Source organism: Tenrec ecaudatus, chromosome 7 (assembly GCF_050624435.1).
Source record: "Tenrec ecaudatus isolate mTenEca1 chromosome 7, mTenEca1.hap1, whole genome shotgun sequence".
Taxonomy (NCBI): domain Eukaryota; kingdom Metazoa; phylum Chordata; class Mammalia; order Afrosoricida; family Tenrecidae; genus Tenrec; species Tenrec ecaudatus.
In genome coordinates, this window is record NC_134536.1 from 154,436,217 (window position 1) to 154,453,057 (window position 16,841).

At 40.0% G+C, this 16,841-nt stretch overlaps 1 protein-coding gene and 1 pseudogene across 1 annotated transcript in view; both read right to left on the reverse strand.

Moving 5' to 3' along the window:
* The window catches only part of KMO (kynurenine 3-monooxygenase), a 53,410-nt gene extending 50,702 nt beyond the window's left edge, over nucleotides 1-2,708 (reverse strand). Inside the window, exons 1-3 of the mRNA XM_075553821.1 lie at nucleotides 2,652-2,708; nucleotides 2,524-2,604; nucleotides 1,387-1,456 (exon numbers count right to left, since the gene is read on the reverse strand). Of these exons, the coding sequence (XP_075409936.1) occupies nucleotides 1,387-1,456; nucleotides 2,524-2,604; nucleotides 2,652-2,708 (208 nt within the window). The remainder of the gene's footprint in view (nucleotides 1-1,386; nucleotides 1,457-2,523; nucleotides 2,605-2,651) is intronic.
* An 11,644-nt stretch (nucleotides 2,709-14,352) lies between these two features.
* Nucleotides 14,353-15,506, reverse strand: LOC142452556 (glycogen synthase kinase-3 alpha pseudogene; annotated as a pseudogene).
* Nucleotides 15,507-16,841: the final 1,335 nt, after the last annotated feature.

The following is a 16,841-nucleotide window of genomic DNA, read 5'->3' on the forward strand; positions in this document are numbered from 1 at the left end:
ACCATATGCTTATCTGATTACCCTTATAAGTGACTGCATTTCTTCTCTAGCTGCTTTTATGAAATTCTCCTTTTCCTCAAATTTGAGCAATTTGACCACTATCTGCCTTATTTTATTCTACTTGGGGTTCCGTCTAAATGGTGTCCTCTTTGCTTCCTGGAAGATTCTCTGATTCTCCTTCATTAAATTGGGTAAGTTTTCTTCCAGGAATTTCCTCACTATTTTTGGCTGTTGTTTTCATCATTATGTCTTGTTCTGGTATCTCAATTATTCGAATATTGTTCTTTTTTATAGCATCACTCATTGTTCATGTTTTCTTCAGCTTCTTTAATTATCTTGTTTGATTTATTTTCCTGTTTGTTGAATTCCACTTGACTATCTTCAAGGTCACTGATACAGTTCTCTATTTCTTTTAGCCTGTTGGTGAGGTCTTTTACTGTATTATTTGATTTTGTTGCACCATCCTTAATTTTTGTATTTACCTTCGGTATGTGGACTCTATCCTGTCTATTATTTCAACCTTTTCCTGTATCGATTCCCTCATATCTTGTATGACTCTAAGCAGAATTCTGCAGATTCCTTTCTGTGGTTCTTCAAGTCTGCATCTTCTATGTATGTCACTAGGTTCAGGTCCTCTTCAGACATTGGGTTTTGTTTCTTGGAGTGGTTGCTGGGGTGAGTTTTTGTCTACATGTCATATTGGTGGAGCTTGGTGACATTTTCCTGGGAGTCCAGGAGTCCTGTGCTTACTCTCAGAGAGGCTAATAAGAATGATTCGAACAAATACCTGGAACCAACTGTGCTGCAAAATTGAGCTGCATCTCTATCTCACTAGGGCTTACTTTCTCCCCAGACAGACTGGATTATCTATTTGGAAGGCAGCTCAGGTGGCCCTCTCAGGCTGTGCAAGCATGATGGTCACAGGGTATGAGGGTAGCACCAGGCAGGTTAATTGGACAGGATGCCGACAGGATGTGTGCAGTGTGGGCTGATGGGGACAATGCAGCATGGGTGGTACATGCTGGTATGGCTCAGATACCAGGCCACAGGACATGGCACCTGTACAGTGCATATGGGAGTGGGTTATGGCAGATCAATGTTGTGGGGAAGGTCAGCTCATGGACCAGAGCATAGCCCTAGGGTGCCATGTGGTCTAATTGCACATCCTGGATTCCCTACTCAGCCTCCCAGTCACCAACCCCAGCAATTTCCAAGGAGCTCTAAAAGTGGTTACACCTACCTCAGCACCACCTTCCCTGAAGTCGCTGTAAGAGTTCTTATTATTAAAATTTTTTAATTAAAATGTTTGGTTCTTATTCAGAAAGTCTAAAAAAAGGAGTTAAAAAAATCATAACCAAAGCTTAAAAATGTTTAGTATTTACTTACCTTCCCGAGATTCATATACATCAACTTGGAAATTCCTTTTTGCAAGAAAGCATGCATTTAATGATCCAACCTAAGAATCAAGACAATATTTTTCATATTTTTACGTTATTCTACTAAAGTAGGATTTTGTTTTTGCTTTTGTGGGGGTCTTTTGTAGCTAAAAATGAGACATTACATACAGTTGCTGCTTCATTTCTCACATTGTCATACTTCCAGAATGCACCATTTATAAATATATTATAACTAAAGCAAGATAAAATTATTTGAGTTTTCATGATTTTTTTGTTTTCTTCTTTGTCTTTTTAATAATAAAATACTAATCCCACACAGAAAGAATAAAACATGTGCTCAGTTTATAGCTAAAATAAAATTTTAAAGTAAACACCTTTATAAACAAGCACATTAGTTAAAAAAATACTGTTCTGCCTCTCCTAACTTTCCCTCACATCCCCCCAATTATAAACCCTTGGATCATTCAAAAAGCTAATTAGCTCAGCTTCTAAACTTAAGGTTGGCAGATTTATTCCACACAGGGCACATTGGAAGAAAGACCTACCTATTTTTGAAAAATTAGCATTGAAATCTCAACAGTTCCACCCTGATTCATATGAGGTGGTTATGAATCAGAATCCACTGATTGCATTGTGTTTTTCCCTCTTACTTCGAGGTAAACCCTCTGCTGTCTCTGATGACAATAATATTTTGCATCGACAGACATGCAGACTGATTGTGTGTGACGGGGATTATGGGAGCATACTCTAATTATATGTAGATTTGACAGAAAATATTTGCATATGGGTTTTTTACTTTTGCTACAAATATATCCATGAGTGTGGTGAAGCATACAGAGGAGACAAAATTATGAAAACTTCTTATCCATAACCAAATACCTTGATCAAATGAGCCAATGAGTCTGGCAGCTCAAGACTATATTTTTTGAAGACACCAAATTTAATTGGCATAACATAGTCCACAAAGACAATGTTCTATATCCCACTTTAGTGAGCAGTGGCTGATGTCTTTAAAAGCTCATGAGCAGACTTCTAAGGCGCAAGTTTTATTCTCTCCCCGTATTGAGGAAAGAACAGTGATACAAATTGAAAGCACATGGAAACAATTAATGGACTAGTAGCGCACCTGAACATCAGCCTCCTCTACCCTAAAACCAAAATAACTAGATGGTGTCCAGGTCTCACTACTCTGAGAGGTACCATCACACTAGAATGAGAGAAAAATATGAAAAAATTAAGAGAGGCTGGACTTACTGGTTGAATAGAGTCTAGTATAGTCACCTGTGGATCTGGAAATGAACTCTTGGCCATGGACCACTTTCCAGCCAAACCATAGACAGGTGTATAATAATAGTGAGGTAAAATTTTTGAATAATGAGATTTTAAAAAGCCAGCATTTACCTGAGGATAAGTACAGAGAAGCTAAGAAAGTAAGAAGAATGGAAACAGAAGACATAAAAAAAGTAAGCAGGGTAAGCATATTACATTAAGGGGCTTGCAATTAATAAGATGAAACAAAACATGTATGAGTTGTTAGATGCAAAATTGATGATGTGCTTTACAAGCCTTCATTGAATACACAACAAAAAGTTTAAAAAACAGAATAAGCTAAAACACATATCTTCAAATCTTCTACAAAAGATTTCTTTAATGGACCATAGAATAAAGATGTCACTTTGAGGATCGAAGTGCAACTGACCCAAACCTTGGCCTTTTCACATGTATATGAAAGCTTGGCAATGAATAAGGAAGATTGGTGAAAAATTGATGCATTTAAATGACCGTGTTGTCAAATAATAATGAATATACCACAGACTGGCAGAGGAACAAAGAAATCTGTCTAAGAAGAAGTATAAACAGATAGCTCCTTAGAAACGTGGATGATGAGACTTCTGACATAGTTGGACATGCTATCAGGAAGATTCTGTCCCTGGAAGACAATCTGCTTGGTAAATCAGAAAGTCAGTGAACAAGAAGAAGACATTCAATAATTGGATTGACACAACGGTTGCAACAATGGACTCAAACTAATACTTGGGGGGGAGGGGGCATACGACCTGGAAGTGTTTTTGTCTGTTGTTGCCGTGAGTTGGAACCTACTCGATGATACTGAACAACAAACTTTGTCATTGTATGACTGTATCACAGGTTTTCTATTCTACTAGACCAATAAGGGGGGCAGCGATACTAGGAGGGTAAGGGTAGGGGGGTAGACTAAGGGAGAACCAATCACAATGATCGATGCATGGCCCCCTCAGGGGGATGGACAGCAAAAAAGTGGGTGAAATGAGTCAATGGTCAGTGTAAGACATGTAAACAAAAAGATAATTTCTAAATTATCAGGGGGACATGGAGGAGGGAGTGGCAGGGAGGGAAGGACGGGAAAATGAGGAACTGATGCCAGGGGCTCAAGTAGAAAGAAAATGTTTTGGAAAAGATGATGACAACATATATACAGATGCATTTGACACCATGGATACATGCATGGATTGTGATAAGAGATGTACGAACCCCCAATAATATATTTTTAAAAGGAAAACCAGCAATGCAAAAAAAAATTTAACTGGATCCCTGTAACAGAGAATCAACAACGGCAACAGCAGAAAAACCTGAGTGTCTCACACAGCATAGCATCACCCAGAAACCAATACAGTGAAAGCATCAAACAAAAGAGTGCAGAGCTACAAGAGAGACAAAAACACCAATAAAAACACACATACAAAAAGTAAAAGAAACCAAACATAAACACAGCCAAGTGACAGCAAAACACCTACATATATCAATAATGACACTGAATGTTAATGGACTTACTTCAGCAAACAAACGTGGAGCAGACTGGATGAGAAAATAAATCCATTTTGGCTGCCTACAAGAGACACATCTTAAGCTCAAAGACAAAAATAGACTAATAAAATCAAAGGATTACCCCAAAATCTAACAAGGCAATGGCAACCATAAAAGGGCAGGAGTAGCAATATTAATCTCTGATAAAATAGACTTCAAGGCTAACAACAAAATGAGAAACAATAATGGGCACTACATAATGGGTAAAGGAAAAATACACTGGAACATATGACATTAGAAAATGTATATGTACTCCATAGCAAAGTGTGTTTAAAATCAAACAAAACAGAAATCCAAAATCATCACCTTAACACAGCCCTTCCACTAACTAGAGAAAATGGCAATGCTATAAACTCCCCAACAACAGAAGAGAAACCTAAATCATAAAGATTATGGCAGATATAAATGAACTGGAAAACAGAAAACCAATGAGGGAAAAAATCAACAAGAAAAAAATCAACAAGTTGGATTTTTAAAAGGATTAACAAAATTGACCAACTTAGCAAAGGTAAAGAAAGGAAAAATGCAAATATCTAGAGTTAGAGATGAAATAGGTAACATCACTACAGATCCCAATGAAAAGAATAACCCCTTACTATGAAAACTATACTCTAACAAGTTTGATAATCTAGATATAATAGACAAATATCTAGAAATACATAATCTACCCAAACATGTGCAAAGGAATGTAGAAAACCTGAAGAGACCCATAAAAAAAGAAGAAACAGAGAAGGTAATCAAGAAAATCCCTGGACCTGATGGCTTCATAGGGGAATTCCACCAAGTATTCTGTGAAGAATCATTACCAATTCTACACACACTATTCCAGAATACAGAAAGTAATAGCAAACTCATTGTATGAATCAATCCTAATGCTGATATCCAAGGCAGACAGGACTCTAAAAAGACAGAAATCTACAAACCAATACCCCCCTTCAACATAGATGCAAAAATTCTCAACAAAATTCAGGCCAATAGAATCTAATGATATAGCAGCAACAGCAACAAAAATTCATCATGACTAAGTGTGTTTCATACCAGGAATGCAAGGGTAATTCAATATCTGAAGACCAATCAGTGATCACCACATAAACAAGGCAAAGAATAAAAACCATGTGATCGTGTCAATAAATGCAGAATTATCATTTGACGTTGTCCAACAACTATTTCTGATAGAGAACAATCTATAACATCGGAATACATAGGAAATCCCTAAACCTAATAAAAGCCATATAGGAAATATCCAATGCCAAATATTATGCTCAATGGGTAAAAGCTGAAAACATTTCCTCTGAAAACTCTTGTTATTTGCCGAAGAGAAACCCAAGGATTCCAAAAACTACCATTGGAAACACTGGAAGGATTTGGTAAAGTAGCAGGGTAAAGATTAACAAGCAGAAATCCACCAGATTCCTATATCCCAGTGAAGTGAGCTCCAAATAGGATATCAAAAGAATGATACCATTCACAATAGTCACACCAAAGATAAAATACATACAAATAAACTTAACAATAAGTAAATAAATAAAATACCTGTACAAACAAAACCACTGAACATTACAAGAAACCAAAAGAGACCTGCACAAATGGAAAAGTAGCCTGTGCTGTTGTATAGGAAGACTTAATATTATGAAAATGTTAATTTTACCTAAACCTATCTCCAAATACACTGATTTCCTACCCAAATTTCAACTTTATAATTTAAGAAATGGAAATCCGAATTTCCAACTCCATATTGAAAGGAAAGAGACCTGGGACAGACAAATGACTTGTCAAAAAGAAGAACAAATTAATAAGCCCGACATTGCCTAACCTAAAACCTACTATACAACCACAGTAGTCAAAATAGCCTGATATAATGATAGATACATAGACTAGAATAGAATTAATAGAACAGAACTAAATTAATCCAATTATCAAGAACGGATCAAAAAACATTAAATGGTAAAGTGATAACTTCTTCATCAAATCAAATGGTGCTGGAAAAAATGGATCTCCATCAACAGAAGAATGAAACAAGACCCACATCTTTCCCTACGCATAAAAACAAACTCAAGGTGGATATAAGATATAAATATAAATCCAAGGGCTGTAAGATTCCTTAATTATAAAATTGGGACAAATTTAAGCACCCTATTGCAGGGCATACACAGACTACCAAGTATAGTAAAGAAAACACACATATAAAGGAAGACAAAATAGATGACTGGGACCTATTAAAAATCAAGCACTTCAAAACTTCACATAAAAAACTTCATCAGAAGAGTAAAGTGAGACCCCACAGATTTGGATAAGTCTTTATCAATAACACAACAGACAAGGGCCTAATTACTAAAATCTACAGACTTCTGCAACACCACTCTGTTAGTTGCATAATTTCATGACAACTTGAAGATATTAGAGTGCAGGGGTGGAGTCTATCAGGTTAATCAGGTCACAGCATGGTGGGGCATCATTGTGGGTGTGAGCTTCTCATAAGGAGGGCCTTGAGAAGGTCTCAGCCTTCACCTTCCTGCTATTGAGTCACTCGAAGAACTGCCAGAGGCCATTGGGTTTAGGCAGCGATTCTCAACCCGTGGAAAACACATATTTCTGATGGTCTTAGGAACCGAAACACCACTCCTCTTTCCATCTCCAGGAGGGTCCACCCACATGCAGATACATATGAGTACCTGGTGTGGAGACTGTTACCCATGCTACACCATGCTTCCTCCCCCCAACTACCATGATCCGAATTCTACCTTGCAGGACTGGATAGGGCAGAGGTTGTACACTGGTGCATATGGGGGCTGGAGGCACAGGGAATCCAGGGTGGATGATACCTTCAGGACCAAGGGTGTGAGGGGCGAGGCTGGGAGAGTGGAGGGTGAGTGGGTTGGAAAGGGGGAACTGATTAAAAGGATCCACATGTGACCTCCTCCCTGGGAGATGGACGGCAGAGAAGTGGGGTGGGGGGAGACTCCGGATAGGGCAAGATATGACAAAATAACAATGTATAAATTACCAAGGGCACATGAGGGAGGGGGAAGTGGGGAGGGAGGGGGATAAAAGAGGCTTAAGTGGAGAGCAAATGATTGGGGCAGGGAATGTGCGGATGTGCTTTATACAATTGATGTATGTATATGTATGGAGTGTGGTAAGAGTAGTATGAGCCCCTAATAAAATGTTTTTAAAAAAAGACAAAATTTCATTTATTTGTAATTAGAAATAAATATTTCAAAATATATAATTACATATTGGTTTTGTGATTAATCGCTATGTTTTAATTATGTTCAATTTGTTATGATGGAAATACATCCTGCATATCAGATATTTACATTGTGATTCATAACAGTAGCAAAATTACAGTTATGAAGTAGCAACAAAAATAATTATATGGTTGGGGGTCACCCCAACCTGAGGGACTGTGTTAGAGTAACTGCATTAGGAAGGTTGAGGACCACTGGATTTAGGGGTCTTTGCATGAGCTTGTGATGATGTTCCTGCATTCTGCATCATTGCATGTGGTTTCATGAAACTGGAGAGGGATTTATGGATTATGGATTAGTATCGGATTTATGGACTAGTATTGAATTTATGGACTTGATCTGAATTGGGCTGGGATGTTTTACTGATATATAACTACATCTTGATATAAAGCTCTCGCTTATACATATATGAGTGTCACTGGATTTGTTTCTCTAGTCAATCCAGCCAAAAACACCTCAATAAGAATTTTTTAAATCCAATTAAAAGGTAGGCAAGGACATAAATAAACAATTCACAAAGGATGACACTTGAATGGCTAACAAACACATGAGAAAATACTCATGATCACTAGCCATTTGAGAGATGTAAATCAAAACAATAATGAGATATCACCTTATACTTACAATGTTAGCCCAAACCAAAAAACAACAAATACTGGACAGGGTGTAGAGAGATATGAACTCCTCTCCACTGCTGTTGCACTGTGGATATGCATAGCCATTGTGGAATGGGATATGGTGCATCCTACAAATGCCGGGCATATACTCTAAAGAAATATGAAACAGAACATGAACAGATATACACTATCCCTATGCTCATTGCAATGCAATTCATAATCTCAATAATCTGGAAATAGCCTCATTAAGGTGGGTTCTCTAAAGAAGCAAAACCAAGACACTTATGAAAGTATATCACTACAAGTATCTATATATAGCCTCCTCCCTGGGGGATGGACAGCAGAGAAGAAGGCGGGGGGAGACATCGGACAGTGTAACATATGGCAAAATAATAATAACTTATGAATGATGAAGGGTTCATAAGGTAGGGGGAGTGGGGATGGAGGGGGGAAATGAGCAGCAGATATTAAGGGCTCAAGTAGAAGGCAAATTTTTTGAGGATGATGATGGCAACAAATGTACAAATGTTCTTGACACAATGGATTGATGGATGGATTGTGATAAGAATTGTACGAGCCCCCAATAAAATGATTTTTAAAAGAAAGTATATAAGCATATACGTTTATATTTTGAAAGGGAATTATAATAGCAAGTCATCCCACACAGTTGTACACCGAGCAGGCACCCTTTCTGACACCCTTAGTCTGCTATTCTATGAATTAACATCAAGATGAAGGCAGGCTTCTGTTCTCGGGTCAGGTAATGGTCTAATTCGGTCTCTCAGCGATCTAGACAACCTAGGGCCCATGAACCATATATTCTCCCCATTTATATGTGCATCTTAAAAAACGCTTCAACTGAGAAACTTCACCTCAGCCGGAGTCAGTTTCTCAAGATGTGGGGAGAGGCAGAAGATACTCAATTGGGGCCATACAACATTGTGCTAAAGTCACCCCCAAATCAAAAGACATTCCTACCAGAGGGATAAGTGAACTTTACTGGAAATTAAAGTCTACTCATGTATGTCTCAGACAAGGCAATCACATACTTCTTTTTAAAAAAATACTTTTATTGGGGGCTCTTACATCTCTTATACCATACATCAATTGTATCTAGGATATTTGTACCTTCTGCCAACCATCCTGGTACCTCTACTCTCCTTTCCATATTTGACCTGAAATATGACAAGTTTGTGATGTAGTTATTTTAGTTCATTAAGTCCTTGTCATATACACCTTCTTCTTTTTAAAAAAATCTTTGTATTGGGGCTCTTACAGCTCTTATCACAATCCATCCATCCATCCATCCATTGTGTCAAGCATATTTGTACATATATTTCCATCATCATTTTCAAACATTGTTATCTATTTGAGCCCTTGATATCAGCTCATTTTGTTGTTGTGTAAACTTGGTACCACAACCATCTCCCACCCCAGCCTCCCAAAAAGAAAAGCTTAATAGTACTTATATGAACCCAAGAGGAGAATACACCCGGTACTTTGTTCCCAATTGGACAATTGTGACCTAATTTCTATCCAACCTTCGGTGACCCAGGTCGTGTGCTATAGACTAGGGGGACTTTAGACTGTCATTTTCAAGGTGCACAACATCCTTTAGATGCCACAGCAGAAGGACATGATGTGGAAAACCCATTGAGCAAACTTGGGTTGATCTCAAACTCACCTGTAGCAGAGTTAAGGAACTGACAGCTCCCTTGGACTTATGACAGAACTGTTGTACTGAGAGAGGAAGCAGATAAGAGCTATTCCAAGGTTATGGAATTGGGGTCATTGGACTTTGGTTTGTATCACTTATTTGAGGGTGCCCAGTGAGTGGTTGCCTGAGAGTAAAATATATTTATTATTTTAAAGCTCACCTTGTTTTCTTATGACATGTATTAATCTGGAAGTTATGGTTCTGCTTTTGTGAATGGGTGTTATTGAATGTTTTGTCCTAACCACCCATTGTTAATGTAAACAATGTTCAGTTATCTGAGAGTTTAATCTGTAGAAGACAACAATTCATGTATTTCTGTCTGAAGTGGGCCTATACTTGTATAATTTCCTCTTCCCAACAGTATTTTAAATTCTATATCATTGGCTAAATTAATGACATGATCAATAGAATTACCATATGCCCCAGAGGGATGATTTATAATGGTCTCTATCATAAAATGATAATGATGATAATATGAACCAGGGACATATAAAAACCAAGGATCTATGAATAGATTTGGGGCTCACACTTAATTCTAGCTTCAATCTAAGAAAATTGTTCTTATGAAATGGCCCCTTTAATGCCCCACTCTCAAAAATAGATTATTGAAAATAGGGGTGAAATGATGAAGAAACCAGATGGTGCCTGGCTATTAGAAAAAATAGTCTAGGGTCTTAAAGGATTATCTTTAAATAAGCAGCCAGCTAAGTGAAGCATCAACTCTCACAGTTCTGGAGGCCAGTATCTGAAATCACAATGCTGGCAGCGCCATGCTCTCTCTGAAGGCTCCAGAGATTTTAGCCCATGCTTTCCCCTTAGCTTTTGCTCTTGATGGCAATCTTTGGTATGCCTTGGTTATATATACATCACTCCAATCTCTGCCTCTGTCTTCACATGGCATTCTCCCTATATCTGTCTCTTCTCTTCTTATCCAGACAGCAGTCCTATTATATTAGGCCTTCTCATAACCTAGGATTACCTCCTCTAACTTGATTACGTCTGCAGATATCCTATTCCAAAATAAGATCATGTTTAAAGGCACTAGGGATTAGGAGTTTAAAATATATTTGGGTGAGGGGTACAGGTCAGGCCATAACAGCTCTTTCTTTCTTTCCTCCTTTCTTATAGCCCTCCTTTAAACCATGGTTGTTGTCATTGTTAAGTGCTGACAAGTGGATTTGAACTCAGAGAAACCCCATGACAGAACCCTGTAGAGTTTTGTGGGCTGTGATCTTTACGGAAACAGATCATCGGGTTTTTCCACCTTAGAGCCATTGGATGGATTCAAACTACCAACATTGTGGTTAGTAACTGAGAGCTTAATCATTATGCCTCAAGGGTTCTTTTTAAACCATTGCGTGTCTGTAAAGTATTCTAATTTAATGTTTTCAAAATAAAGAAATGCCTACCGAGAGATACCTGTTGAATTATTTTATTTAAACAAACCATCTTTGTCTTTCTTGCTTGCTTTTTTCTTTTAAACTATGCAGTCAGTGTTCAAATTATGCACGTGTCCCTTGTTATCATTTGGGGAGGTTTGGAGAGCTTACCACAAATGGGTTTCCTTTTAATACTCCAACCTGAAATAACTTCATTCTCTGTTGCTGCCATCATTTTCTCACAGCAATCCAGCTGTCTTGGGTAATAATAGAACTTTATGCCTGGAATGATATTGTGTGTGAGCATCTATTCCCCGCCCCCCCCCCCACTGTCTTCATTCCTCCCAGCAAGGCCCTGGAACATGGCTCCTTTGGGTTCAACACATCTTGCTTCCTATTCCTAAGCACAGACATTGTCTCTCTCTTCTTTTTATTTGTGTATGAAAGAATGTCGTGTACATAAGCTGTATCCAGGAAAAGAAAACCATACAGTAGATTGAAAAAATATGAGATGCAAGATTAAATGGATTAAGTTTACTAAGGGAAAAGAGAAAGCATTGTGAAATCCCTCTGTCATTCACAGTGTTAAATTTTAACTAGTTATCTTCAGGTGAGGAAAGCAAGATCAGCAAAGTCAAATGACGATGGAGGAGGTCCATTTAGAAATGGGTGGCTCATATTGGGGAAAGGAAGCCAGGAAGAAAAGATAGCAAGACACAGCAACTTCTCCGTGGAAGGCGATTGTAGAGAAATGGTTCAGAAGTAAAGATGCTCGAGTTTAGAAGCTTCTTTATCCATTTCCTGGGAATTCAGCTGTGGTTGAATAAACACACACAGTGGTACAAACAAGTGTCTCAGCCCTAACCGAAAGACCTTCCAAGCCAAAGTATGTTGTCTTGACCAGTCAGGAGAGTGGTTCAGAAAACAAAGGCTATGATGATCCCAATTCAGTGTCAATGAGGTTCACAAAGATCCCCAACTTTTTAAATGGTGGGGATGAATTTCAGCTTTTGTTTGGGTCTGGTCTGAACTAGGCAGCTCCCGTTTGGACGAAGGTGAAGCAGGCCCGGGCCCTGCACCAGCTTCCCTGCACATGCCCAAGGTCAGCAGCAGCTGGAGCCACATAAGATAACCAGTGAAACCAGATGTTCCTGGCTCAGAGAAAGCAGCAAGGAGTCGTCCACCAGCAATTTTCCTGGTTTCCACGCCCCATATACTAATTGCCCTACATTCCTCACCACCCCTTTAAAACCCTTGCCCCCAGCTGCTGAGCACGACTTCCCTGACCTGTTGGCCTAGGTCATGGAACCTCGTCCAGGAGCTCCCCGCACCTAATAAAGCTATTTCTGTTTCTGCTCTCCCTTGTCCTGTCATGTCCGTCTTCCTCCCTGTTCCTCAGTTTCGCATTTTCAGCTTTAAAATGTGAGTCAATGGACCAGAAGTACTTTGTGGGGTCTGTATACCACTACCTGATTGGAATCCTAGATAGAGTGGATGGAAAATGTGGAACAAAACTCAAAATCTTAATTTAAAAAAAATCAGACTTATGGGTCTGATAGACTGGTGGAACCCACGAGACTCAGCCATTAGATATTTTCAAACTCACACCTGGAACCCAATTTTCAACCAAACAATAGCCAGGTTTATAAAATGATAAATGATACCCCAGAACAATAAACTGTCTAATACCCAAAGGTGTAAAAAGCAGGAAAGACAAGAAAGGTTGAGGTGAGCATACTATCATGAAATGCGTCTGACCCTCTCTCCTGTCTATCATTCTCTATGACTTTATACCATCTTTGTGTAGGTTAACCATACAATTGCACTTATCAGGCTCATGATATAGTTGTGAGGGGCTGGTTTCCCCCACAGGGTGTCATAAAACAAAGATGGTAACAAATCTATTTTGTAAGTGAAATTAAAGATAAAGGGAAAAAAATTAGGTAGGTATTATTTACATTTAGTGAAGTGGGTTGATTCTTCTGCTAATAACAGAGCTTTTAAACTCTAATATTAGTTTTCCTTACTTTATGTAAAATGTGTCTAATTTGAATAAGTGTTCTCCTTTGATTTTTACATTGGCATTTCCTAAAAGAGTATTTCAATATAGAGATATACATAGAACAGCAAATGTAATAAATAAACCATTCTGAATTCACCAAACACCCTCATCACAGGCGCAGTTGGGTCCCTGAGTATATTTCGGAAAGCAGTTTGGGGAGAGGAGAACATGAACTGGGCAGTGTCAGACACCCTGAAGAGTCCAGGGGTGGCACAAATATCCTGTTTCCCCGAAAGTAAGACATCTCCCCAAAATAAGAACTATCTACACTTTTGCCTCTCACTGAAATATAAGGCATCCCCGAAAATAAGCCCCCCCGAAAATAAGGCCTCCCCAAAATTAAGACCCCCCCGAAGCTACCATTACTCTGGACCGTAGCAGCGGGCGCCGCAGGCAGCTCACTGTTAGCCGCAATGCAGCTGGAACAAACAGGAAGTGCGAGGTCTCTTTTAATAAAACAATAAATGTATACTGTATTCTTCTTCATGGAAAAATAAGACATCCCTTGAAAATAAGATCTAGCGCATCTTTGAGAGCAAAAATTAATATAAGACACTGTCTTATTCTCAGGGAAGCAGGGTAGCACGTCTTGATAACACGAACGTCCAATGTAAGGAACATTCTGGATATACATATATATATATTTCTTATAATACAGATTTGTCCGTCCTTCTGGAGGTCTAGTCTATGGGATATTTAATATTCTTTGTCAGCACCATAATTGAAAGGGATAGCTTATCAATACTCCAACTTTTGCACCTACATGAAGTAAATATTATAATTTGGGTCAGGTTTCCTCTCATTCTCAAAATGATATCTTTACTGTCTAACACATTACAGAGGTCTCTCTCTCTCTCCTCCAATAATTTATTGAATGAGGTCTGTACACAGGCAAGCCTTACAGCGGGAACAAACACCTGGGCGCTCTCCCCACTCCCCTGTCTCCGAGGAGCAAGGAGACCTTAGGGGGAGAAGACAAGAGGGGACACAGTTGGGGGTGATGAGAGGCAGGAGGGGCTGAGAGTGTAGGAGGTCCTCATGCCCCCCAACTCCGTCCATCCTGCCTTCTCTTCCCTCCCCACAACCAGTTAGAATCCTGGTAAAAAGCCCCCGCAGGGGTGCAGCTGGCGAGGGAACTTGAACTCTGTGTGGTTGGGGTTCATCTCTCAGATCTGTTCCCGGGTGGGTGTTCCCAGCACCTTGATGATCTCCACCAGCTGGTCCACCCTACTGTCCCCAGGAAAGATGGGTTGTCCCAGAAGGAACTCGGCCAGCACACAGCCTGCTGACCACACATCAATGGACGAGGTGTAATCTGCGGCTCCGAAGCTGAGCTCAGGAGCCTGGTAGTAGCGAGAGCAGATCTAAGAGACGTTGGGCTGCCCCCAGACCAGCGGCTTGGCGCTGCCAAAGTCACAGACCTTGAGGACGGCAGTGTCGGGGTCCACCAGCAGGTTCTGGGGCTTGATGTCGTGGTGACATACCCCCTGAGAGTGGATGTCGGCCAGGTTCCGGAAGAGCTGGTACGCCTACACCTTGACATAGATGACAGGGATGGTCAACTTAGCCTTGGTGAAGTGGCAGGCCACCAGGTACATGGTCTCCGGCACGTACTCCATCCAACACCAGGTGGAGGTAAAGCTTGTCTTTCTTCTCCCCACTGGAGTAGAAAAAGCAGCGCAGCCTAACTACATTGCAGTGGTCCAGCTTCCTCATAACCTACAGCTCCCAGTTCGTGACCCTCTTGTCCTGGAGCACCTTCTTGATGGCCACCAGCTCCCTGGTCTCGGCCAGTCGTGCCTGGTGCACGACCCCAAAAGAGCCATTGCCAGTCACCTTGATGTCTGTGTAAGCCACCTCCTGGGAGCGCTCTGGGCGCTGGCCTAGGGTGACTACACTGTGGACACTTTCCAGTTTTCACGGCCCAGCTTGACTCCAGGCAGCGGGAAACTGGTGCCCCTGACAGGGCCACCGCTGCCGCCTGGGCCACCCTGCCCCCCCAAGCTCGAGGTCCCCCTGCCCCACTCATGGCCCCAACGGATGCCTTCCTGCTGCAGGGACCAGAGGCTGAGCCCCCAGGGGTCGCCCTCTGAAGGCCCACCACTGCTCCTGGCACCCAGCGAAGGTCCAGGCCAAGGGGCTCCGGCTGCAGGGCTGTCCCTGCAGCTGCTGCGGCCGCCTCCTGAGGCTCCTGTCTACATAGGTTTTTTTTTTCAGCAGAATTGGCCAAAGCAATATTCATATGATTTCCTGTCTGCTGCTTCCATGGATATTGATTGTAGAGTCAAGTAGAATGAAATCCTTGACAACCTCAGTTTTTTTTCTCCATGTATCATGATGTTGTTTATTACTCCAGTGGTGAGGTTGGGTTTTTTGCCCCCGCTGGGTTTGTAGTATAAAAGACACACATCTTTCTAGTATTTTCTACTTTCAGCTGAGATCCATCTGGACTACACTGGTGGTTTTCTAATAACTTTCCAGTCTTTATATGTTAAAGACTTATTCTACATTAGATTTAGTCTGTCCTCTGACACAGAAATCAGATTATGTATTTTCTGTCTTAAAGTCTTTTTAAAAAAACATTTTATTAGGGCCTCATACAACTCTTATCACAATCCATACATATACATACATCAATTGTATAAAGCACATCCATACATTCTTTGCCCTAATCATTTTCAAAGCATTTGCTCTCCACTTAAGGCCTTTGCATCAGGTCCTCTTAACGTCTTTTTTGACTCCTCGTAAATATTTAATACAAATATTTTCAGCGTGTCATGAAAGATTCTTGCAAATGATCTTTAACTCTCTCACGGTCATGGCTGGCTATTTTGATGCGTTATCTTTTGTGATACAGTTATACCAAAGTTTCTTTCTGTTTCTGGAATATGCCATATCTTTTCACACTTTCATGCCTTGGAATATAATATTAGCTTTGCCTTCACTCTTCTTATATATTGAGAAAATCATTACCTTCCCTTTGAGATGAATGTGGCTGTTTGTTTGTTTGTTTTCATACTTTTCCTCTTCCTTTGTTTGCCTTTACTTCTGTAATTCAGGGTGTGCATATTTTAATGTCACTCATGTGAATTCAAGTATTAACTTGCTTCTCTAGAGAACCCTGTCTAACACGTCATATGACTTCCCCAACAGGCTGTGAATGTAATGAATGATATTTATATAACAATATTTTATAAGTATTTCTCCTTCTGTTACCAACCATACATACTTGAAATATAATAATGCAGAAGGAATTTTAATTTTAAAAAACAGAACATGTAGTACTTTAAATAAGTTGGTGATAGACCCTCTACCACAAAGACACAAAGACATACTAAAATAATAGATACAGATTATAATTCTGGAACTCTGAGCATCAGAGGAAAGGATGAGGAAGTGGATTAAATACGGAATAGGAGGGGAAAATAAACAGAAATGGCCAGAGAGGATAACAATAGATAGTGTTGGTTAGCCTGACATGGCACAGCCATCTTGAACTTTCACGGGCAGCATTCAATCCCAACAGTGGCCTGGAACACTGATGACTTATGGGATAAACCTCCTAATGACAAGACTC